This window comes from Sebastes umbrosus, chromosome 16 (assembly GCF_015220745.1).
Source record: "Sebastes umbrosus isolate fSebUmb1 chromosome 16, fSebUmb1.pri, whole genome shotgun sequence".
NCBI classification, from domain to species: domain Eukaryota; kingdom Metazoa; phylum Chordata; class Actinopteri; order Perciformes; family Sebastidae; genus Sebastes; species Sebastes umbrosus.
The window spans coordinates 1,514,729-1,540,644 of NC_051284.1; the positions used below are offsets into that span (position 1 = coordinate 1,514,729).

The 25,916-nt window shown below is 42.2% G+C and overlaps 1 protein-coding gene across 3 annotated transcripts in view; it reads left to right on the top strand.

The window, feature by feature from the left end:
* Positions 1-143: 143 nt before the first annotated feature.
* Positions 144-25,916, top strand: part of setd3 (SET domain containing 3, actin histidine methyltransferase) — a 40,715-nt gene continuing 14,942 nt past the window's right edge. The window contains exons 1-6 of one of the 3 annotated variants that reach the window (XM_037747569.1): positions 144-314; positions 6,220-6,343; positions 9,274-9,366; positions 9,579-9,727; positions 16,531-16,603; positions 18,322-18,578. In XM_037747569.1, the coding sequence (XP_037603497.1) occupies positions 6,241-6,343; positions 9,274-9,366; positions 9,579-9,727; positions 16,531-16,603; positions 18,322-18,578 (675 nt within the window). In that variant the 5' untranslated portion in view covers positions 144-314; positions 6,220-6,240. The other 2 variants (XM_037747567.1, XM_037747568.1) reach the window with 2 other exon arrangements.

The window sequence follows — 25,916 nt, forward strand, 5'->3', positions numbered from 1 at the left end:
ACATCACGTGTCATATCAAAAGGGTTAAACACATGCGCAGTCAAATCTGATCTGCACTCTAGTTACACTGCGCATGCGTCACATCCCTGAGCTCCGCACCGTGTCTCATCCTCTTTCAATAGGCCTTGGGTTGAACCAGAGCAGCTGTCACGTGCTCATGTCCCGTTAGTTTGCTGCCCTACAACCAATCAGAACGCCAGAATCCAGTGTTGTTTTTGAGGGCGTATTTCACCACTGCTCCAATCACAGCAGCGATCCAGTCAAGGTTGGTTTCAGTGCAGAACCAGAGGAGCTGCTGCTGTCACTTCAACAAGGTAGGAGTGATCAGAGAAAAGGCTGACGGGTTAGGTTTAGTAAAGTTCTGACCTGGTGCTGAGTGGTACTCTGGATGAACGCGTGCATCTGGTTATAGATGCGGGTGTATGTTAGCAGACAAGGCTAGCCAGCCAGTCCAGCAGATTAGCCCCTCTAACACAGAGGCTGAGCCTTTAGCACTGACAGCTAGCAGCTAACAGATAGCAGCTAACAGCCAGCAGCTAGCAGCTAACAGCTAGCCTTGTAGCGCTCAGTCAGTGTGGATGAATGGGCTCTGGGCTCTGTTCGCTCCCCTGCCCCGCTCTGCGCTCCATTACCGTCTCTGCTTGGATTAGATGGTTGTGATTCGTCCATGCTAGTGAGCTACCGTTAGCAGCTGGCCTAGTGGGGAACGCTCCTAATGACTGGAGGGCTAACAAGTAACGGTTAGTAAGCCTGACTCTCAGTTAGAGGATCAAACCTGGCTGATAGCTCACTTCTGCTCTGTTCTAAATGAAGCCCCGACTCTAACGTTACCTTGCTACAGATATCACGTTACAATGTGTTGACTGTTTAAACCAGTGGTCAGTGTGCTGCCATGTACCGTCAGTTAGCTGTGAGATGTGCCAGAGAGCAGCTGATATTAGAGGGCTACTGGTGACAAACCAGGCTGCTAACTGTGTCATCAGCCTACTGGGTGTGTGGGGTAGAGCCACGTTAAAAAGCGTTATTCTATTTATTCTACTCTCTTGTTATCTCCTGCTAGTTTAGCTATCTCATGAATTGTATTCAGTTAGGTTTGGACAGGAACACAAAGTTTGGAGTGCATGACTACAACCAGTTAACTGCATTTTTAAGAAATAATGTTCTACTTTGTACATATCTGACTGATTTTACAGGTTTTAGAAAAGTAGAGTTGGTTCTGCATCTGCAACCATCTGTGGTTGTCTTCATAACCACATGTTCAACACCGTGTCATTATTGATTTCCTTCCAGTCAGTTCATTTCAATCATTGATGACAGAGCCCAGAATACAAACCTTCTTGAAGCTACTCAAGCTACTTCACTTTTCTGTGAACAAAGCGGTAGTGTTTCCCAACACCAGATTCCCTTCAGAAACCTTCGAGCCCCCAGGAAGAGTGCAAATATGAAGCAAATATATTTATTTCATTTTTGCCTTGAAAACTTCCTTTTATTTACAACAAAGAGGTATACAACTAAAACATAATAAAAAAAAACAACTACAGGCCAGGGAGTCCGAATTCCATTCATTTAAAGTCCTTTCAGAGTTCAAATAAAATGTATTTCCTTTAAAATATTGAAAGTCTTCTCAGCTTTTTTTGTTCTTAACATTTTCGAGTAAGATGCCATATTGCTTCAGCTGTTCAACAATAAAATGATAAAAGCAGGGTTTAAGTCAAACCATTTAGATTTCTGGATGTGGAATTAGTAGCAATAGAAGTCCCTTCCCTTCTGGTGGACCCCATGGACCTTATTTTGAAAAAAAATATGTACGGTAGTCAACGGAGAAAGAAAATATTGTTTTGATCCCATTTGAATTTCACCATGAATCACACAAATGTTTGTCAAATAATTATATTTGATACCATAACATAATTTTGTAAGTCAAGAAAGTCACAGTTTGTTGTAATATCATTTAGTTTTGTATGAAACTGCTCAGTGAACTACATCTCTGCACTACGTCACCAACACAAGCTATCTAGCTAAGATAGCTTATCTATGTTCCACGCACAAATTAAACATTGTCTGACCTGATGTGTTTTATCCAGCGACTCCTGGGGTCTCATTTATAACCGTTGCGTACGGACAAAACAGGGCCTGAAATATGCGTATGCCACTTACCACTCAACAGTTGTGATCTATAAAAACAAACCTGAGAAATTGGCTACGCAGATAGTGAGTTGGTGAAGTGAAGCCAGATTGTAGAAATTAAATCTTTATCATAAATATTCAAACCAGCAGTGTTATTTGTGTTCATGCTAATGAGCCATAACTATTCCATAAGCACCTTTCAATTGTAAAAGATATAAGCCGACTGAATTCTCGAATCAAATTCTGCTCAATATCTCATCAGCGCTGTCTCACCATCACGTTCCCCACCTCCGGAGCTCAGAGGAGAGGGCCGGACTAACGACACTCACAGTCAGCTGTGGAGCAGCTGTTGAAATCATCATCATCGGTTGTAGAAATCCAATATTACATCAAATAGCATAAAAAAATGGAAGAACAGTAGGGGTGTGACGATTCACTCAGCTCTGGATATGATATGATACACGATAATTGGGTTCTCGATACGATACGATATTATAACAATAATTTCAACAAAACTTGAATGTTGAAAATATATGACTGAAAAAATAACCTTTTATTCAAAAGACATACAATGCTGTTGTTTCCCCTATAGTTCCATTTTCTATGGTATCAGTCCTTCCTCCGCCATTCCGTTTTTTGTCTTGACGATGCATATCGTCACGTTTTTATATCACGATATTTCGTCACACCCCTACAGAACAGAGAGTAAGTCGTTTTAATAATATCTTCTAATACTGTGCAGATATCCCCAAGTATGATTTTAGTTTTCATAAAGTTGTTGTGTGATAAATCGCTGCAGTGAACACGACTTTATTCATTTATTTCTGGTTTATTAGATAGTGACCGATACAGTATACATAGACAAAATGAAAACCGCTATGTGATGCAAGTATCAGAAGGTCTCTAGTGCGCCACAAAGCACACTGGAGACACCGCGGTGGTTGTCACACACACTCTGCTTCCTCCAGTCACTTCCACCCGGCACATCTTCACCACGTGCACGTGCAGCGTGAATTGAGTGAAGTGTGGAAATAAAGTCAGTGACAGCTCTCGCACAATCGTTACACTCCATATCCTCATTATCATTATCAGTTCTAATCATAATGCAGGACAAGTTCAGCATAAAAAAACTTCAATAAATACATAAACTGTGTTCACCTATCAAACTTACATTTTCAAATATCCAGGGTGGGGGATAGAGACCACCTCACCCACAGGCACCGCGATTTCTTTGTCAGAAAACTTGTCTTTCTTGGTCTTCCTTTCGGTAGATGCTGTGATTGACTGTAAAGATCCATTGATCAGCAGGCTCATTACTAGGCAGAAACATTCATGGGGTGCTTTACATCGACCATTCATGGTTGAATGTGGACGTGTAAAGGGCGGAATATGAGGCCGATGCAAGTGCGTGGACATTTCCAAGTTGATTGGGATTTATAAAAGGATATTGCATCTTACTTGTAAACTCATCAGCTTGCTAAGACAAAGCAGCTCCTCCTCCCTCTACCACCCCTAACGGTACCTGCAGGCAGTGAATCGCATCAGCAGAGGGAGCAGGACAGAGGACATGAGTAAGGACTGATGGAGGACAGAGGACAGGAGGAAGGACTGATACTGACTGATGGAGGACAGGAGGAAGGACTGTTACTGACTGATGGAGGACAGAGGACAGGAGGAAGGACTGATACTGACTGATGGAGGACAGGAGGAAGGACTGTTACTGACTGATGGAGGACAGAGAACAGGAGGAAGGACTGATACTGACTGATGGAGGACAGAGAACAGGATGAAGGACTTTTTACTGACTGATGGAGGACAGGAGGAAGGACTGATACTGACTGATGGAGGACAGGAGGAAGGACTGATACTGACTGATGGAGGACAGGAGGAAGGACTGTTACTGACTGATGGAGGACAGAGAACAGGAGGAAGGACTGTTACTGACTGATGGAGGACAGGAGGAAGGACTGATACTGACTGATGGAGGACAGGAGGAAGGACTGATACTGACTGATGGAGGACAGGAGGAAGGACTGTTACTGACTGATGGAGGACAGAGAACAGGAGGAAGGACTGTTACTGACTGATGGAGGACAGGAGGAAGGACTGATACTGACTGATGGAGGCAGGGTCTGAAATGAACTTTTTTCACTTCCTGCCACTGTGGCAGAGAAGTATTTTTTTTTTGTCTGCCACTCAGAAACTTTATCTGCCACTTTTGAAATCTTGAAATGCTAATGCTGCTAACAGCTAACGTTACTAACTCTCCTGTTGATCTCTACACGGGTTTGTTGTTCACAGTGTCGCATTATCAGGGAAAAATAGGATGCGTCCCCTCAGGTATAATAGCCCCACGTTGTTTAGTGCTTTTTTTTTCTCTCCACAGTGTCTCCGGTCCCAAACAAACTGAAACATGATACAGCGTGGGTGCTCGTCATTGTGCAGCGTAACTGTCTGAGCATCAATAAAAGAAATCAATTGTCACGGTGACATGAGATGCCAAGAAAGCGGACAACTACGGTTCTCTATTCCCATCACTAGCGTTTATCCTGCCTGCCAAAGTGGCGGATGTCCTGATAATTTCACCCGCCACTGCCAACAATTTACCCGCATTTGGCGGGTGCTAATTTCAGACCCTGGATGGAGGACAGAGGACAGGAGGAAGGACTGATACTAACTGATGTTTGTGTTCTCCAGTCTTTATAAACTTCCCTCTGTTGTAAACAATACTGTTGCTGCTCTAGAAACAATATTTAGCCCAGTTATATTTAAAATATTCAATTCTAATCCGTTTCTGAATTTAAAGACAACCAGGCTGACATAAGTATAGCTAATATCCACACTTCAATATTTGTTTATTTATTGCAAGTCATATCGTCATCGCAATATTGAACGACGTTATCGCACATCATAGATTTTCCTCATATTGTGTAGGCCTAGTGTCCCATGCATGGATGTATAAAGAGAACTGGATACAGCGTTGGAGGCGGCCTCCTGTTCATTCCAATGAGAGTTGCTCAGTGGAGCATGAAGCCAAAGCTGCAGAGTTCCAGACGTCTCTTTCCCAGTCTATGGGAAAAAGTCTTTTTGGGCCCAATGGCATCACGTGATGGACACGGAAGTTATAGTACCGCTGTTTGGCCACTATGAAAATTTGCTTCACAGCCCGGAGCTCTCCCTGGAGACTTGGTCCCATGTCACGCTAATGACGATTCCCTCTGACCAATCAGTGGTTTGCGGTGTTCTTCACTTTCTAGTCTCGACTCAGCTCGCTTAGAACCTCGACCGAGGTGATACCAAAAATAGTACCAGGTAGGTACCAGGTACTATCCACAAACAAAAAAAGAGCGATCTGAGTAGAGTAAAACCTTGCTGTACTATGCAGTGGAAATGCAGCATTTCGGGAGCCACGTATACCTGGAATGCAAGCTGTTGCAAAGCAAATATCAGTCAAATTCAACCACAGCATTTGCATATAGGAAAGCGTTTATTGCATGGAATCGTAAATTGGTAGGCATTTTGGAGTGGCATTGATTCAATATCAGTGCACGTTTTTCAGAGAACCAAGCCAGTTTTTTGCTAATTGCAAGGTCCATCTTGGCCAAAATAAGCCGCTGTAGTCTGTTTCTCAGATAGTAGTGTGTGACAGCATTTTTTTATGGATTACTTCACTCACTCAAATTACAAAAAACATTATCACTCATTCACTAATTATAGTTTTATTAATCCAGATTTTGAGATTTGTGGTGCCCACAATATTGAAAAATAGTATATCTTTGGTTCAAAGTAGTTCCAATGACAGTTAACAGTGATGTCTGCTCTATATCCAGGATGCTGTTCCTGGAAATAAAAGCACCTGTTAAACGCACGAACCCCGTAGGATGTCACACGTTGCACGCGTTTTCTGATAGATAGAGCAGGAGAAAAAAAGAGAAAGATGGTCTGGACACACCAGGGACAAAAGCCATGAAAAAGTGCATTTTTCATAATATGTCACTTGTAAGATGCCATGTTAACTTTTCTATTCTGTCCTCTCAGCTTTTCTCCATTTTCCACTACACAGCTAATGTTAATAATGGTGTGTCTTCTCAGCCCAGTTGTCCATCTAACACCATGGGAAAGAAGAGTCGAGTGAAGATTCAGAAGTCGGGCTCAGGAGCCAGCACTGTGGTTTCCCCCAAGGAGATGATGAACCTCATCTCTGAACTGCTGCAAAGTATGTTGACCTTGTCTCATGTGAATCCAGTATTTATTTTATAGGCGTGTTGTGACCTAGAAGATGTGGAGCATATATAGAATGTTGAGTTAAAGCCCCCCTCCAGTGTATTTTGGCTTTTCTATGATATTCCATATTTATTTGAGTCATTTCCTGACTAAGTTGATTAGCCACACTGTTTGCCATTTTTTTTTTTTTTTGACAAATAACTTCATTTTGTGCTCAAAGTAAAAAAAAAAAGAAGGTTGTTGGTGAAATGGGGATATGACGTATGACTATAGTAGGAGCTGCAAGTCATACGTCATCCTCCAAGCTTGCACAGGCGCACTCATACTCGTTGGCGTCTGAGCAGCAAACTGATAAATCTGTTTATCTGTCTGTCAGTTTGTCTTTCTAGTTAGTTATCTGTAGTTAGCTAGTTATCTGTAGTTAGCTAGTTATCTGTAGATAGCTAGTTATCTGTAGTTAGCTAGTTAGCTGTAGTTAGCTAGTTAGCTGTAGTTAGCTAGTTAGCTGTAGTTAGCTAGTTAGCTGTAGTTAGCTAGTTATCTGTAGATAGCTAGTTATCTGTAGTTAGCTAGTTATCTGTAGTTAGCTAGTTATCTGTAGTCAGCTAGTTAGCTGTAGTCAGCTAGTTATCTGTAGTCAGCTAGTTAGCTGGAGTTAGCTAGTTAGCTGTAGTTAGCTAGTTAGCTGTAGTTAGCTCGCCCAACTTGTTGCATTATCTAACTGAGGGTTTCATTTTATTTTGAGTTTCCTCCACCTTACTTTAGTGTGTTTATTTTCATCATCATTAGTGTGTGTGGTGAACGGGTGCAGTCAACTCAGTGAATTACACAAAATCCCACCAGCAGAATGAACACAACACACTGACTGTCTCTCTCACTCGCTCTCTTCTTTACCGTCTCCTCCTGCTGGAGAGAAATTAACAGAAAGCAGAGAAAAGTCCCGTTAGAGAAATAAATGAATCCCAGTGCAGCCCGGTGCAGTGTCGGTGCTGGAGCTGAGGAGAGAGCGGCCGGTGCTGGTGGATGGTGCACCTCCAAAACGTCCCAAAACGGTATTTCAAACGGCGGACAACAGCAACATGTCTATCCGTCCTCCGGTGCGATGTGGTCGGCCTGCGGCGGTGCGACTCCTCGGTTCAGCCCAGCAGCAGGCAGACGGCCGCCTCGCCAGGAGGAGACGGTGAAGAAGAGAGAGAGTGAGAGAGAGTCGGTGTGGTGCGATAATTCTTGTCTCATTTGTGGTCTGATGAACTTAAATTCATCTAAACTGGTTTCATCTAAAATCGGTTGGAAAACGATGCAATCTGGTTGCCATGGTAATGAATTACGTCTGACTATTAACCACACCCCCATTCTCTGTTTGAGAAAGAACGTTAACCAAAAAACAGGAAGTGAAACTGGCTGCAGGGGGGCTTTAAGTCCAATTCCTCATTTCTTCTGGGAGAATGTATTTGTTTTTACAAACCTAACTGAATTGCAACATGTTTTTCATATGAGATATTTTTTGCTGAACACATTAATAAGGTTGTCTGGCTTCAGTGCTACTGTATGTGTGGTTACGTGCTGCAGTAAAGGAGTGCTATAGGCTAATGAACTTATAGGGTTGTGGTGCTATTAAAGGAGCAATATGCAGAAAACCTTGCTGTAGCATTGTTGTCACAGACACCAGTATTTCAACCTAACCTGTTTGTTTAATATCTAATGACATGGTAATTTTATGATTTAATACAGCAAATATATTACTGCGAGTGTAGGCAGCTAAGCAGCGCTTATCAAATATGAATTAATATTCTGTTACTCTAATGCCTACAGTTAAACAGTACACTAAAATATGTTTCTGAAAACATTTTATGTGAGAAATAGGCATCACAGTAACAGAATATTGATTCATATTTGATCAGCGCTGCCTAGTTTGACCGTTTGATCAGAGTTCGTGAGTGATTGACAGCTGCTCAGAGACGGCAGACTCCAGATCAGCTCTTACTGCTTGTTTTCCTCCGGTCTGTGAAATCTTGCAGATGCCGTTAGGAGCACCGGAGGACACCGGAGGACACAGAGGCACATGATTTTTTTCAGTTTACCTGTCTCATGCACTACTGCCAGGATATAGTGAACGTTTTATAGAAATAACTTTTTTTGAATCATATTTGCTCCATTCTAACCTACTGCTGCTTTAAGATGTGTTTTACTGTGTGTTTTCTTTGAGCCAGAGGTCATTCTTGAATCCCTCTTTCGTGAGAGCAGTAAGATTATGTCCAGACCAACATCAGCCCCCTTATTTATTTCACTGAGGTCACTGCATTGACACAAGTGGGGTGCCCTTACAGAGGGCTGGAGCTTAAAAAAAACAAAGACAATTGTAGAAAAGGGGAAAATAAGCCCAGCCATGTGGCTGGGATGATCAAAATGACTTAAAGTTCACCACCTGTCCATGTCCACAGGGACCGTGCATGAATGCATGTACCCAATAGTAAACGTCTGTGTGTGCGTTTGCTATTCATGTCTGCAACCTGAAATACCAGAGATGAGGGAAGCAGGAAACATGACAGATAAAGATCCTGGTAGCTGAAAGCACACAGTCTCTCAAGCTAAAAGAACGAAACCCGAGATGTTCTGCACCCTTAACGCAGTTTTACAGTCAGAGATGTCCAAGTATTGTGCATCGGTCGTCAAAGACAATGTAACTGATGTTACATCACACTGAGTTGGCTTTCACCAGAAGTGCAATATACTTCAAAATTTGAAGCCGTAGAAATCAGTGCAGCAACAGTTTTCTGCACTATATGATTTAATATGGATGGTTTAGAAATGTTTTGTGTGTTATTTTCAGGTTAACATGCTATGGTTAAGGTGTGAGTTGTCTGTACAGTTAATTGAAAGTGATGGAGTTGAAGTGTTTATGGTCAGCATGTGCTTCTCCAGAATGCAGCAGTGCAGCACCCTCTGCTGGTAAAGAGTGGGAGGAGCACATCCAGATCAGAGGCCTGGTGGAGAAGATTCGCAAGAAACAGAAGGGTGAGTACATGCAGCTATGCACACAATATGTTTACCCTTTCAGATGAATGATTTTAACCTTTTTATTCCACAGTATTTAAGAAATATTATGTGATAAGCAATATTAGATTTTATGTAATTTAAAGTCAGGGATCAGTTTAGTGGTGAAAATAAAAGTTTTTTCCATTGTTGCTGTGTGTGTGTTGTGTGTGTGTGTGTGTGTGTGTTTTCAGGTATGTCGATAGTGTTTGAGGGCAGCAGAGAGGACTACCTCCCAGACTTGATGTCCTGGGCTCAGGAAAGCGGGGCCTCCTGTGACAGCTTCACAGTGACTAACTTTGGAACGGAGGGCTACGGCCTGCAGGCCACCAGAGACATCAAGGTGAGCTCAACCCAGTGATGGTCACTTTTATTTATATAATATATAAGTTTCTACAGTACTTAAACCACTTAATTGAGTCCCAGTGCAATACAGAATCAACCTCATCATTTTACTTAATCCCTTTTTGGGACTGTTTGTAACTTCTTACACGTATAAATCATTCCTGGTCGGTGTCCCATGCGCGCTCGTGTGTGGCTATGCTGTTCAGACTCAGACTCCAACACAAACTACACGGAAGCACAAAAACCTCTTGGTTGTATCTAGTGAAGCCCGTCTGTTAAACAGTGTTGGCCGCGGTCGGAGGACGCGGGGGAGACCGTAGCTTTGGTCTCCAGGACCGGAGTCTCTGCTGTACTCTGCTCCTCTGCCTGCCTTCACTCACACACCGCGCTCGTTCTCGCTCTTTTGCTCCACTCTCACATGCATGCGCGCACACTCCACACTGCAGGAGAGTTATTAGCTCTGAGAATATCTAGTGAATGTACAGTGGACGTTTGTGCAGAAATAACTGCTGCAGCTCCTCCAGACCAACAGAGGTTTCCCGTGTCTTGTGAAGTGACGGAGCTCCGCAGAGAGAAACGTTATCGTCTCCGACCAAAACTCCGGCGTCTCCCCTGTTCCCTCCGGCCGCGGTCGGGAGGCTGAGGCAGGAAAAGCCAACACTAGGATCAGCATTGATTCATGGAGAGACCTTCGTCTGGTCAGCTAACATTACTGCCAAGCAGCTGAAATATAGAGTGATATTGTGCTTTTAGCTGACGTGTGTCTCCTCACTGTGTTGAGTTATGCTCCTTGATGACTATGTAGAGCGAGCACAAGCGCGAGCAACAATACGCTGACTTTCGTTGACTTAACGGCCACAGGTGTTGCTGTTAACAAGACATTTCTGATTCTTACAAACAGTCCCTTTAACGCTCCGATGGCCTACCGGCGGGCCCAGGCTGCTATTCTGTCTTTCAGAGGTTTTAAGCTAGGTTGAAGATGCTGGACACTAAATAATGCTACAAAGTTGCGCTACATTTTGACAAAGTTATGGCATGGCCATTTTCACAGGGGTCCCTTGACCTCTGACCTCCAGATATGTGAATATAAATGGGTTCTATGGGTACCCACCAGTCTCCCTTTCACAGAAATGCCCACTTTATGATAATCACATGCAGTTTGGGGCAAAAAAACCTGCAGTTGTTTACATGCAGTATAAATGTGTTATTTTCTTCTATTCTAAAATGGTGTGTTTGAATATTTCTGCATACTGAGGTCCATAAACTGTCTTGGGATTGCATAAATTGGGTATCACTGTAAAGCTGGGACTCTTGTGGATCCAATGAGCCCAACTGTATTCATGTGTGATGATGTTAGTCCCCATAGGAGACATTTTATTGTAGTGAGACCATTCTTTTGAAACTTGACCTCCCTGTATAAAATGACCTGTGGTGACCTCTAGGATAATCACAGCCTCATGAAACTTTACAGCCACAAACTAGAGACCTAGAGCATTCAGAGGATGGATGGATCAAACTAGAGACCTAGAGCATTCAGAGGATGGATGGATCAAACTAGAGACCTAGAGCATTCAGAGGATGGATGGATCAAACTAGAGACCTAGAGCATTCAGAGGATGGATGGATCAGACTAGAGACCTAGAGCATTCAGAGGATGGATGGATCAAACTAGAGACCTAGAGCATTCAGAGGATGGATGGATCAGACTAGAGACCTAGAGCATTCAGAGGATGGATGGATCAAACTAGAGACCTAGAGCATTCAGAGGATGGATGGATCAGACTAGAGACCTAGAGGATGGATGGATCAAACTAGAGACCTAGAGCATTCAGAGGATGGATGGATCAAACTAGAGGCCTAAAGCATTCAGAGGATGGATGGATCAAACTAGAGGCCTAAAGCATTCAGAGGATGGATGGATCAAACTAGAGACCTAGAGCATTCAGAGGATGGATGGCTTTCCTAGCTAGATTGACAGTAAGGGGGTTTCTGAACAGTTTCCAGATCAGAATTGCTTGCCATTCAATCGCCAAAAAATGCAATTCTTGCAGAAATTTCCAAATCCAAAATCCCAGCACAGCTTTTTCTATGGTGTTCCTCAAGGTCTTGGTGTCTTAATGTGGTATTCTGGAGGGATTATTGATAATCTTTATCAATTCTCAAGTGGTAAAAAATGGTTAAATATAGCACCAACTCTGTGTAACAAATGGTATCAATTATACCATAATGTTCTAAGCCCAGGCTGCACGGTGGTGCAGTAGTTAGTACTGTCGCCTCACAGCTGGAGGGTCGCAGGTTCAAACCCGGCTTGGGGCCCTTCTGTGTGGACTTTGCATGTTCTCTCCGTGTCAGCGTGGTTTACCCCACAGTCCAAACACATACAGGTTAGGTTCATGGTTGACTTTAAATGTCCCATAGGTGTGAATGTGAGTGTAAATGGTTGTCTGTCTCTATGTGTCAGCTCTGTTGATAGTGATGATAGTCTGGAGACCTGTCCAGGGTGAACCCCGCCTTCACCCAATGTCAGCTGGGATCGGGTACAGCCCCCCCATGACCCTGAATAGGTTAAGTGGTTACGGATAATGAATGTTCTTATACACTTTCATAATTGATTTTAATTAATCAATTAGTTAATGATTAGTTTGTTAATTTTCATTTCTTGTTTACAACTTGACACACAGTGCTGAGCTGCATCTCAAATACATTTTCAGGTTCCAGCTTTCAGATGATGTACACCACTTCTATGTGACATCTACTGTTGACTCCCCCTGAACATCCTCTGTCCCCCACACAACCCCTCTAAAAAAAATAAACTGTATTAAATCATAAAATGACCATATGTCATCAGAGATCAAGAAAACATGCTAAGTTGAAATACTGGCTTCTCCAATAACAATGCTACAGCTATTATGCAAGCTTTGACATTTCCATTCCGTTGCAGAATGCCTGTTTTTGTTTTGGCCTGTGTGATCCTGCCCAGCCATAGAAGCAAGCAAACAAACTGCATCAACAGAGATAACGTTCTACCTTACAGGGTCCGACATTAACCGTGGCCCAATGGCCTGTGGCCACAATAAGTTACTCAGTGGCCACCAAATATCCTCTCTAGGGGCCCCCTGTGGCTGTCAAGTTTATTCAGGTCTCTCTTGAGAATGAGGCTGTGTGTCTCAATGAGATTACGCTGTCCGTGTCCTAACTGAATGCGACGCAGCTACAAATTTTGTTTGATTGCATTGTAACTGGCCGCTCGCAACGCAGAGCTGCACAGCGCCGACTGAACCTTTGTCAGGGACCCTGTTTCTACTATACGTTGAAATGAGGAGTTATCTTTAGGCATGCACTCGGGAGATTGGCATTAATGTTTTCTAATTGCCGATCCCTTAACAAGTTTTTAGCAGTTAGCAGCTGGTGGGCAGCACGGTCCTGCTTGGTTAAATAACGGAGCTAACAGCTTACGTTAACAGAGGTTGCATTGAGTTACACTATGCATTCAAGTTCTATTCACTAAAAACTATTATTGAGCAAAGGTAAATTACGTTATCATGATGTGTTAACAAAATGTAATTTTTGCCAAGAAAATAAATAAATACAGTTTGAAGGAGATGCTTTTTACAGCAATATAAAATATATATTAGAGAGGGAATTGTGACCTGTGTAACTTCCTAACACTAGCTCTAAGCAACTTATAATACATAATTAAAACTACTAATGCCAAGATTTATTTTTAATCAAAGCAAGTATTTCAATACAAATATACAATCATTTATTTCCTAATCATTTGAATTGTGTGTTTTTATGCGAAAAAGATAGACTGTATATTTTGTAGTGTGTGCACTAAGAGATTGTGAGAGAACAATCTGTGTATGGTTCTTTGGTTTTTGTTCCAAACGAATTGGAAAAATAAAAAAAACAGCGTTGTTAGTCAGTATTCAAATTCTTCGTTAGGGTTAGGGTTAGGGTTAGGCTTTTAAAAAAAAAATATATATATACATGTATATATAAATATGTAATATAAATTTATAAATCCCCAAATAACCCATGAAATAAGGAACAATCCCACAACATTCATTATTCATATCCAACATGAATCATTATTAGTTATTCTCAGATTGAAATATCGCTGTTTGTTGTGTGAAGAGGTGCGTGTGTGTTCAGTAGTGCGGTAAAGGCACTGCCCTGGGCACTGCCTGACTAAAACGGGGGCGATGGAGACAGACAGACAGAAGAACATGTCAGTCTGCTGCACCACGCTGTACCGCGAAGCTTCGAATACCTTTGAATATTTCTCACCGAAGCTTCGAAGCCCAAAAAATTGTTTTCGGGACAGCCCTACCATAAACTGAACAGGAAGTCGGCCATTTTGAATTTTGACCCTTTTCTTTTTTTTTTTTACCATTTCCAGGCACTGTACTTTAACAAACTCCAAGAGATTTAACCCAATCGATTTCAAATTTGGTCAGCATGATGTTAAGACATTCATGATGCCAGACCTCAGAGCTTTTGAGCTTTCGTTGAACGCACTTGCCGTGGCGACGCATCATACACCATGAAACAGTTAGTTGTTTTTGAAGGGCTAGAGATGCTTGCAAACAAAAAACTTGGCACAAGTATTACAAGTGCTAAAATCTATTATCTGATATTATTCTTGTGCTTGGGTGTGGCAAGGGGGCTCGATAGCAACCCAGAGGGGGTGCGACAAATATAAAGAACCTGTACCTCAAAACCTAGAAGACAGAATTTCATCAAATTTGGTGTACATGCTCTGGGGGCAAGTATTAACCAAGATCTGAAGTGTCATATTGATCGGCGCATTCGCTCAATTTGCTGAGCTGGAACAAGCTAGAGACATGAAACTTGGTACCATAACTGGAAATGATGTCATAATGCTTCACATAAAATATGATCCCAATTGGCCTTCTTATATATGTATTTTGCCTTATTTTTATTTGGCTAATAAAAAATAAGTTCTTAACTGAATACATATCACCATTCAAGTACTGCTATTTTAACATTGTGACCATTCATTTTTATTTTTATAATCATTGATGTGACAGTCATTGTCACGGTTATATTGTGTTTATGAAGACTGCTGTTCATATTGTTGTTAGAGGTAGTTAAGATTAGAAATGGCTGAAATTCACTGGACAAATAACTACATAGTGTACTGTACATTCATGAAACAACAGGGAAAGGACAACACAATGCTTTTTGACCTTTTATTTTGTTGGGATCACTTGTCTGCTGGGATCTTGGAGGGAGAAACAAATAGCAACGATTAATACATTGTGTTACAGACATGCTTACAGTGAACATTGAAATGATCACATACTTCTCTTTCTAATCCCCTCAGTTTGTTTTTAAGTGTGTGCTGTACAGACATCTGACAGTTTGTGAATTCTGTAAAACACATATCAATTAGCACAATTCTGCATGGTGTGGATGTCCTACAGGTAATACTCACTACAAAACTCTGTTTCAAAACCTTTACAGTATAGAGAAGCACAATGAAATTCAAACTGAAACAATGGAGTATTAAAAGGGGGAAAAAAGCTTATTTTTTCCAAAACATGACTTTTATTTCAAACCATCCAAAGGATCATGTGTTGAACCACAATCGATGGCCTCATCCATCGGGTAGCCTGGCCAAAAAGCTGCTTGATGTGAAAGGAAAGGCCACTAGTGCGTCCTGCTACTTTGTACAGCCTCATAATGATAATTCATCAGTTTTGGTCTTTCTCAAGCTGCAAATTATCACCTAAAGAATCCCCAATATTTAGTTCTGGCAAAAATGGCACAAAAAGCTCTCAGAACAAGTTTAAACTCTATTAAAAGTGAGACCAGCATGAGGGATTGCATTGAAACCAGCATGAGGGAATGCATTGAGACCAGCGTGAGGGACTGCATTGAAGACCCTCACACTAGCTTCAATGCAATCCCTCATGCTGGTCTCATCGGTGTGAGGTACAGTATTGAGACCAGCGTGAGGTACAGTATTGAGGCCAGCGTGAGGTACAGTATTGAGGCCAGCGTGAGGTACAGTATTGAGACCAGCGTGAGGTACAGTATTGAGACCAGCGTGAGGTACAGTATTGAGACCAGCGTGGCCCATTTCAGAGGGATTCATTGTAATTCATAATCATTATATTATAATTACTGATGCATTGTTGTGTTCATAACTTGAATATAGCAGCTGGTAAAGGTGGAGCTCATTCTAACTACTTCAATATGTGTATACTACTTGATAATAAAACATACTTATTTCCCTCTGAGATGTAATGGAGTAGATGTTTAAAGTTACATCAAATGGAAATCCTCAAGTTAAGAACAAGTACTACCTTAACATTGTACTTATGTACTGTAGGCTACTTGAGTAGCCTAAATGTACTTAGTAACATTCCACCACTGCTACAGCACAACCTTGTTTACTGGAGCTTCATAGAGTTCTTCATAGATCTAGCTTCTTCGTTTTGCTCTCAAAGTGCACCAGATTGATTCATTTAACTTTAACATGCAGGCTACAACATTTTCTTTTGAAATGCATGATGTTTCCAAAGACGATGAGTAATCGTGTTTAATAATCATGATCTCAATATTGGCCAAAATAATCGTGATTATGATTTTTTTCATAATCAAGCAGCCCTAATCTGAGATGATAATCTCTAGATGATCTGAGATCCCCCCACCACAGTCTCACAAAATCCTGAGGGAAACACTTCCATTTCCATTGTGTTGAGTAATGCTTACACTGTTTCTCTCTCTCTCTGTGTGCGTGTGCGTGTGTGTGTGTGTGTGTATATGCAGGCAGAGGAACTATTCCTGTGGATTCCCAGGAAGATGCTAATGACTGTGGAGTCGGCCCAGAACTCGGTACTGGGTAAGGACTTAAGATGATAAGTATACATCAAACAACATCAAACTATTTGGGCCCCAATGAGGGAATGGTGCCATTCCAGGAGCAACTAGAAAAGTACATTCAGTAGAGTGCAGATCTGCACAGGGATTAATTCCTCTCGTATCATGCCTATCTTTTGTGGATCATAACATACCAGGTATGGAATTAATCTGCATTGGCTCCGGTTCAAAATGACGCCAAACTTTTCTATGGTTGTCATCTCGAGCCACAACAAAGTCCGAAATGCTGGCTGCAACGGACAAGTTAGGCTTGTTTTTAGCCTATAGCCAATAGCCGGAAATGCCTTTTGCTACTGAAGCAGTTGTTGATCACTTGCGGCCCCTACTGGCCGGTTAAGAGGAGTGAGGAGTCAGCAGTCAATGATGGAATAAAACAGTCCATAAAATAGCTGCAACCACGAGAGGTCCTTGAGCATGCAGTCATAAATGAGCACAGAAGGTATCAGGCTGATGGTTCCAGTAGTATGCAAGATTAGCCGTGGACAGAAAGACAGATACACACATGCACGCACACTAACACATCCGACCAAAAGCCTGGCAGAGATAATTATGCATGATTTACAGCAGAGGAAAAAAACTTCATGTTAAAGGGACTGTTTGTTACATCTTCCACGTATAAATCATTCCTGGTCGGTGTCCCATGCGCGCTCACGTGTGGCTACGCTGTTCAGACTCAGACTCCAACACAAACTACACGGAAGCCCCAAAACCACAAAGTTCTATCTAGTGAAGCCCGTCTGTTAAACAGTGTTGGCCGCGGTCGGAGGGGGAGACCATAACTTTGGTCTCCATGGCCGGAGTCTCTGCTCCTCTGCCTGCCTTCATTCACACACCGCGCTCGTTCTCACTCAGCTCGCTCCATCTCTACACGTGCATGCGCGTTCACTACACACTGCAGGAGAGTTAGTTTAGCTCTGAGAATATCTAGTGAATGTACAGTGGACGTTTGTGCAGAAATAACTGCTGCAGCTCCTTCAGACCAACAGAGGTTTCCCATGTCTTGTGAAGTGACGGGGCTCCGCAGCGAGTTACTTTATCATCTCTGACCGGGTGCTGGTGTCTCCCTCCGGCCGCGGTCGGGAGGCTGAAGCAGGAAAAGCCAACACTAGGATCAGCATTGATTCATGGAGAGACCTCCGTCTGGTCAGCTAACATTACTGCCAAGCAGCTGAAATGTAGAGTGATATTGTGCTTTTAGCTGACGTGTGTCGCCTCACTGTTTTGAAGGATGCTCGCTCACATTCAGTTAGCGCGTGCACACGGGCGAGCGCGAGCAACAGGACGCTGACTTTCGTTGACTTAACGGCCACAGGTGTCGCTGTTACAAGACATTTCTGATTCTTACAAACAGTCCCTTTAAGGATATCTGTTGTGGCATATTGTAACTTACTGTTTTAGATGTCTAGGTTACGTATACAGTAAATATTGTTTCAATAGCATTTCAATGAATATTTCAATGTGAAGACTGTCCTAACCACATGTGGAAATATACTGTTGCAAGTTCTAACAGTACGTAGGAGGCTGTTGCATGTCTAATCTCTTCCACCACAGGTGTTCTGTGAGATTACCATTGCTTCACTTTCAGAGTGTGCTAATTTCAACCTGTATGACATCAGTAACACAAGATATTCAGTCTACTCAAAGTAGTGTTCAGCTAACTGATTGTAACCTCTGTCTCAGGTCCTCTGTATAGCCAGGACAGGATCCTTCAGGCCATGGGCAATGTGACGCTGGCCTTCCACCTGCTGTGTGAGCGAGCCAACCCTGCTTCATCCTGGTTGCCGTACATCCGTAGTCTTCCTCAGGAGTACGATACGCCACTTTTCTACCAACAGGAAGAGGTGCAGGTGCTGCTGGGCACGCAGGCGGTCCAGGACGTCCTGAGCCAGTATAAAAACACTGCACGCCAGTACGCTTACTTCTACAAACTGATACAGGTAGGCAGACATACAGACACATACATACTGTGCATATAAATATTGTAAATTCATGATTTGTAGATAATACACAGTAAAAATGTGCCAAATGTTGAGTGAGCGTTCCTTTGGAAGCCCAGAAAACATGCATAGACGAAAAGAGAAATCCAAAAGTAGACAATTACCAGTTCATACCCCTTCCTGTAGACCTTTTTCATAGAAGACATTTTGACTTGTCACAGCAGGAAAAGCGCAGGTGTTACTAATAATGTCAACGAGCCATGACAGTGATCAATTCAAGGTAAATCTAAATGGAATGAAGCCATTATTACTGTAAGTAATTTCACCTGTTGACTTGTGAACCTTTGTTTTGAAAAAGATCTAATACTGTACATAGTTATAGCTTTGAGGTAGGGGTCATTTACTTGTATTTCCATTGTTAGAGACTTCATTCTTTTACCCCAGTGATGGTTGTAGTTACTACAACCGGCTGTAGCTCAGAGGTAGAGCGGGTCATCCACTAATCGAATGATCGGCGGGTCAATCCAGTCTGCATGTTGAAGTGACCCCGGGCAAGATACTGAACCCCAAATTGCTCCCAAAAGCTGAGCCATCGGTGTGTGAATGAGTATCTAGATTAGATCCTGATGGGCAGGTTGGCTCCTTGCTTGGCAGCCTCTGATATCAGTGTGTGAATGTGTGAATGCTGACATGTAGTGTAAAGAGCTTTGAGTGGTCGGAAGACTAGAAAGGATCTCTATAAATGCAAGTCCACTTACCATTTACATTCAATATGAGATGGCAGGATAAGCGGTAGATGGATGGAATATGAGATGACATAAAATGTGATTGACATTTAAATGGCATAACGGCACCTAAGGTAGTTAAGACCAGTTGGACCAATTACAGCAAAAAGTAATACTAATAAATAACACTTTGATGTTAAAGGCCCTACACACCCATACGGGCGTTTTCACTTCACTTCTTCACAGCTACAGTATAACGTAATGGTTACTGCTAACTTCACAGGCTACTCACCGTCTCATACACGCTCTCTCTCTCTCTTTCTCTCTCTATTATCTCTCTCTATTATCTCTCTCTCTCACTAACATTAAGCACACAACCTACACACTTTATTCCTTTAAGGAGTTCTCTACTTGTATAACACATTTTAGTTTAAAAAACATCTTAATAATACGTAATTCCCCATTGCTTAGGCCCGGCGGGGAGTCAACCTAGGGCCGACGGGCCACTTGCAACACACTGGTGGAAATCCTGGTGTGGAATCAATACTTTGAAACAAGACTTCTTGGTTCCAAAAAACATTCAGGAACCAATTTCCTGAAGCAAGACTATATTTGCAACACCTTTTGCTCTTTATCCTATTTTTCCTTCATTTAATTTAAAGTGAAAATTCGCCGTCTTTTATGTGGATGTCCAATCAGTGCTGATGGTAAATGTAGTCCCCTGAAGAAATCAATTCCCCAGTCCGTGTCGAGAAAGCTGATTTCTCCTGCTGCGGAGCCGTGCCGGCTGTGCATAAATGTACCAGGATGCATTGCATGCGAGCGGTGAGTTTGCTACGTTACACAAGCTCTCTTAACTTTTTTAGTCTGTTAGATAAACAAAATAAACTCGCAAAAAGTCCATCATCATCTGCAACCGCTTATACCGTTAGGGGTCGTAGAGAGGCTGGAGCCGGGATCTCGCAAAAAGTCAATAACGGAAATATTCTTACACCTAAATAGAAAAATAAAACTGTACAGTAGGGCTGTCCCCAATAAAAAGTCTTGGGCTTCGAAACTTCGGTGAGAAACATTCGAAGGTATTCAAAGCTTCGCAGTGCAGCGTGGTGCAGCAGGCTGACATGTCTTTCTGTCTGTCTGTCTCCATTCCCCCCGTTCCATCGCCGGCTGACATGTTTCTACAGTGGCCCTTATTTCTGCACAAACTGAAACTTCCACTGAACATTCACTTGATATTCTCAGAGATAAACTAACTCTGTCTTCTGCTCCACTACATCACTTGTTCGCTCATACACATTAGCTACCACACAGAGGCCCTGTTCAGACCTGGTATTAACATGCGTCCTCAGTGATCGGATCACAAGTGGACAGCTTTAAGTACGTCTGTTCACACCTGGCATTACAATGCGTCTCCACATGCATCTCCAGTGACCACTTGTGATCCGATCTCACTTCCCCGCTCTATATGTAAATAAACACGTAGTAAACACACGGCTAGTACAGCAGCCGTTGTGACGTAATACTACAGGAATGTCAGTAGTAATATCCTACATATTCATGAATTTTGGTACATTGTATTAACATCAAAATAAAAAGTTATTGAACCGGTGGTACCGGGGCTTCGCGTCGCCGGCACCGCTGCTTTTGCCAGACAACAGCGGGTACAGCGCTCCAGAGAGCCGGGGAGGACAGAGAACAGGCGGTCGGATGTCAGCTCCGCGCAAAGCAGCGGAACAAAAACACCGACATGTCTCCGACAGTATGATAATAATACACTTCCTGTTCCCAGTCTGATAGTCTATAGATATGTACCCTATAAACAAGATAATAATTTAATAAAATACAGTTGTGCCGACAGGATACAGTAGAACAAAGAGGCCGTTTCCATGCTGACAAGCGCCCGTGTCTGCCTGTTTATTCACCTGAGGGGTGCGGTGATCCCAGCTGGACATCAGATGAGTAGGCGGTCCGTAATGTGGCCAGGACGCATTCACTACACACTGCTAAAAGAATGTGGTCATATGTGGCCCAGACCACCTCTGAATGTGGTCTGAAAGATCCGATCTCAATGCGTCCTCAATGCGTCTTTAGTGTGTTCACACCTGTACTTGGAGCTGTCCACTGGTGATCACAGAGGACACATGTTAATACCAGGTGTGAACAGGGCCACTGACTCTGCTATTCTCCAAACGACCTACACTACTCTTACAACAACTCTAGATAGAGCCATTCACGTTTTAGTTCTCCTACACGCTTGGCACACAGGAGAGGTTTCAATCTGCAACCTCACTGCTAGATGTTGCTAAATCCTACACACTGTTCCTCGGTAGAGGAAGTGAAAGCAAAGCTGAACAAACAGATGGTCTGATCTCTTGTCATTGTTGAGCTAAGGATTACGTTTACTGATATTTTTCCTCCTTTTGAATTTTGTCTGGCGTATAAACATCTTCTAATCATAATTTGATGTATGATAGAGTATTTCTATTTCATTTTTTGCATTATGTAATGCTTTAAATGGAAAGTGCTCTTAGTTTTATATGATGTCATGTTTATCCTCTGTACCCCTGTCTGAATTCAAATGTAGCTTTCTAGCTAACTCTGGGACAGTTTCTTTCAACTTTTCAGATGATCACAGAAAGACGTTTTCAGTCCAGTGTCCATGTGCCACAAATGGAATCAAATATAAAGACAGTGATTATGGTATATGATGAAATAATGGTTACCAGGCCCAGACAACAGAAAGTGGGAGAGTAATCTCAAAATATGCTAATGTCCCATTATTAATCTGAAGCATGGTGAAATGACAGCTCAGCTTTGATCACAACTCATCACAGTCCTTCTCTCTGAAGTCCCCTTCTATCAAAGAAGCACTGAAAGAAATAATTTTCTAAGAATTCATTCTATTAGCCAGGTGTTTGTTTTAATTAGGGGATTGAATGTTTTGCAGGCATGATGATATCTGTATTTGGCGGAATCTTTTCATTTAGACACACATTTATTAGCCCATCTCACATAGTGTGTTTGATTAGTTTTAACAGAGAAATGCTTTGGTTACTCTTCTTTGAAAATGACTTTACAAAGCAATTTCAGTAGAATCCACTAGGTGGCAGTGTTGTGTTCTAAATGACTTAATGTCAGTGAGATAGAAGAAGAATCCCAGTGCTGGAGGAGCCTTTAGGTACTGGTCATAGTCTCATGCTGTCCATTTGGTTGATGTTGATAGTAGTGTTAATCCACATTCTCTGGATGCCGTGGAGACTCTGATACATGGTCTCTGCTGCTCATTTTCTCAGCGTTGTGGTCCTGAAGGGTTTTCATGTTTCCATACTATCCCATTACGCAAATGTGGAATTTTCTTGGTGTCTTATGTGTATGTTAAATGGACTTGTATTTATATAGTGCTTTTCTAGTCTAAATAGTCATTCACACACCGATGGCACAGCCTTCGGAGCAATTTGGGGTTCAAGGACACTTCAACATGTTGACTAGAGGAGGCGGGGATCGAACTGATGATCCTCCGATTAGTGGACAACACACTGTACTTCTGAGCCACAGCCTGAACTACTAGCGGCCCACCAATTAGCCACAGTGACTTTTGGTTGTGTATGTATCACATACAGCTGACATCCTGCTATAAGGATTAATGATATTTTATAAGTCAAAATACTGATGGGCAGAGATTTGAGGTGGATATGCTAGTGTGTCCTGTGATTGTGTGTGTTCCATTATGTATTGATATACATTGATTGAATGTTGAAGCTGAGTCTTAAACAGGTAAAACAAGTGGAAGACCCAGCTATGTACAAGTTTAAAGGTACCACAGGTTACAACGTAGAGTTCATTGCAAACTAAAAAAGTTGACCTTTCTGACGCAGGTGTCTTTATTAACTTTTGCCGTGGCTAAAGTGTTAGGAAGATGAGAAAACCTAACCGTTTCTTATTACAGATATTTACACCGGGTGCATTAGTTTGTCATGGTCTGGTATGATGACACCGACATGCATGCTCCGAGTGCTGTACAGTTCCGGTTATTTGGATTATACGAGAGCACATGTGTGATTTTTAGCCTGCATTCACCTAATATGCCAATTGTTGCTGGCACTGCTTGGTTGTTTATCACCAAAAGTTCAAACTACTAAGGTGTGGACAGAGTCATGTGGACAAATTTTGTGGTAAGCGACTCAATGTGCTGGGCGAAGCTCTACGGTGAAGTATGTTTTTTAAATATAAAAAAACATAGAAAATCAATATGTGGCAGTCGGTGTTGATATTGTGGCGGGCTGCCACAAATACATCAATGTATAGGAAACACTGGTATCAGTCTGTGTTTAACTGTGATATCTGGATGGTAGAGTGCTGTTTTGCTGTATTTGCCCCCCCCCGTCCCCTACCACACACACACACACACACACACACACACACACACACACACACACACACACACACCCGCACACACACACAGCTCTGTGTTGCACTTGGCTTGAGATGGAGACTGAGCAAGGAGGGCTCGTGGAGGTGTGTGTGTCCTGCCCTCTCATCTTTGATACATCTCCTTTCTTACACACACACACACACACACACACACACACACACTCACACACACACTCTTCCCTCCTCGTGTAGCCCCTCGCTCCGCCCCGCCCTCCCTCCTCCTCAGATGACCGGGCTGGAAAATTAGCTTGTCACATTGGCTTTGAATTGAATTGACCTGAATGTACCTTCCTCAAAAACCCCTCTCGCTCTCTTTTTCCACCCCCATCCTCGCCTCCCTGTCCTCTGTCTGTCCGTAGTGTTGGATGTATGATCAGCCACACAGACTGATATATTCTGATGTATACTGATGTATACAGACAGGCACAACCACTACTGACATTCCCCCAAACACAGAGCTGTACCTCTTGCATGTAAGCACTTCTCAACCTACAGTACATTAGCGTATGGGTAGCGGGGGGGGCTGTTTAAGTAAAAAAATGTTATCTGTATTTTAGATCTTTAGTGTTATCACTTCAGTTTTCTACCAGAGAATACCCAACCTGGCTTCGTTGTTACTTTATCGTGGCAGTTGCCTTTATTTCTATTTTCCTTTGGTTTGCAAAGTGGGGGGGGAGTTATTTTGTCTGTCTTGGGTTCTAGAAATAAGTCATATTCTGCTTAGACCAGGTGTTTTTAAAGTGTGAGACTGTGGGCTTTACTTCTACGACCCTGATTAAAAAAACCTTCGGGACTGCATTAAAAAGCAAATAAAACAGAATGCGATAATTTTCAAATCCTTTTTGACATATATTAAATTGAAAACTGTACAATGACGAGATATTTAATGTTCCAACTGAAAAACTTAAAGGTACTGTTTGTAACTTCTTACGCTACACTGATCCAACACAAACTACACGGAAGTACCAAAACCGCAAAGTTCACATGTTCACATGTTGCTCCAAAACCTGTATGTACATCAGTGTTTCTCACACCATTTTATGAGGGTGGATATCGGACCCTCTAGATTGATGCACACAATGCAGAACCAAAATTCTCAAGCGTGAGTTCCACTCAGAAACTTATAGCCATACACCGCTAGGAACAAGTGCTGAGGTTAGCACAAGAGGATTGGCGTGCGAGTCTAAACGCTGGAGCTGGAAGACCAGCCAGCAGGTCCCGCCGGTCAGCTACAACAGCAATGGAGAGAGAGAGTTGTGTATAAGACGATGATGGCGTCGCTCCACCGTTGTAGGGGATGTGAATGGAACGTTAACGCATTAAACATCCTAACGCACATTCGATGGCATCTTCCGGATGAGCTGATCACCGGGACGAAGAAAAAACAACCCGGAGCCCAACTCCTTATCCCCGCTGCTTTCAAGCAGCCTTTAGACATTAAAGCAGACCGGCATAAAACAATTAACATTACAGAAGTAATTGGCATTTACATTAGCATATAGCCAATGTGGAACTAATTGAAACACTCCTCTTAATGCACAAGTTTTATTTCGTATCATTTTATTTATTTAGTCCATTTTGCCTATTTTCCATTACATAGCATTATGGATGCTTTTCAGTTTTATGACCTACTGTGAGTCACCTGTTGTCTTATTGGGAAAATGTTTGTTCAGTGTCTGTACAGTGTCCGTACAGTGTAATACAGAAGTGTCAGGAATGTTATTTTTATAAGTTTACCAAAGTTACCAGTGGGCAGAATGCTGCCTCAGTCCCTGTAACCTCAGCAGGAGAACTCTGTCTGTCTTTGACACTTGAACTACTGTACTGGGGTATTAGTAATGACTGTCAGTGTCAGTCGGAAGAAGAGACAGTGTACCAATGAAAGTGACAAGAAGTTGAACTTTTTTCTTTTGACTGATGTAGATTCTGGCTGTCTTTTAAAGTTGATAAAGATAATACGTATAATAATAAGTACAGATATTTGTATTATTTTTATTCCCAAAAATATAGTTGGATTGTTAAATAAGTATAAGTATTTGTTCAGTAAGGAGAGAAATTGGACTCCATAACTAGTAGCATACTTTTTGAAGGTAAAATGTTTTATTTTAATTTATTAAATTGTTTTCATATCTTTGTTTCCCTTTTCATCCCTGATGAATCTGCATGCCTATCATTTACTTAG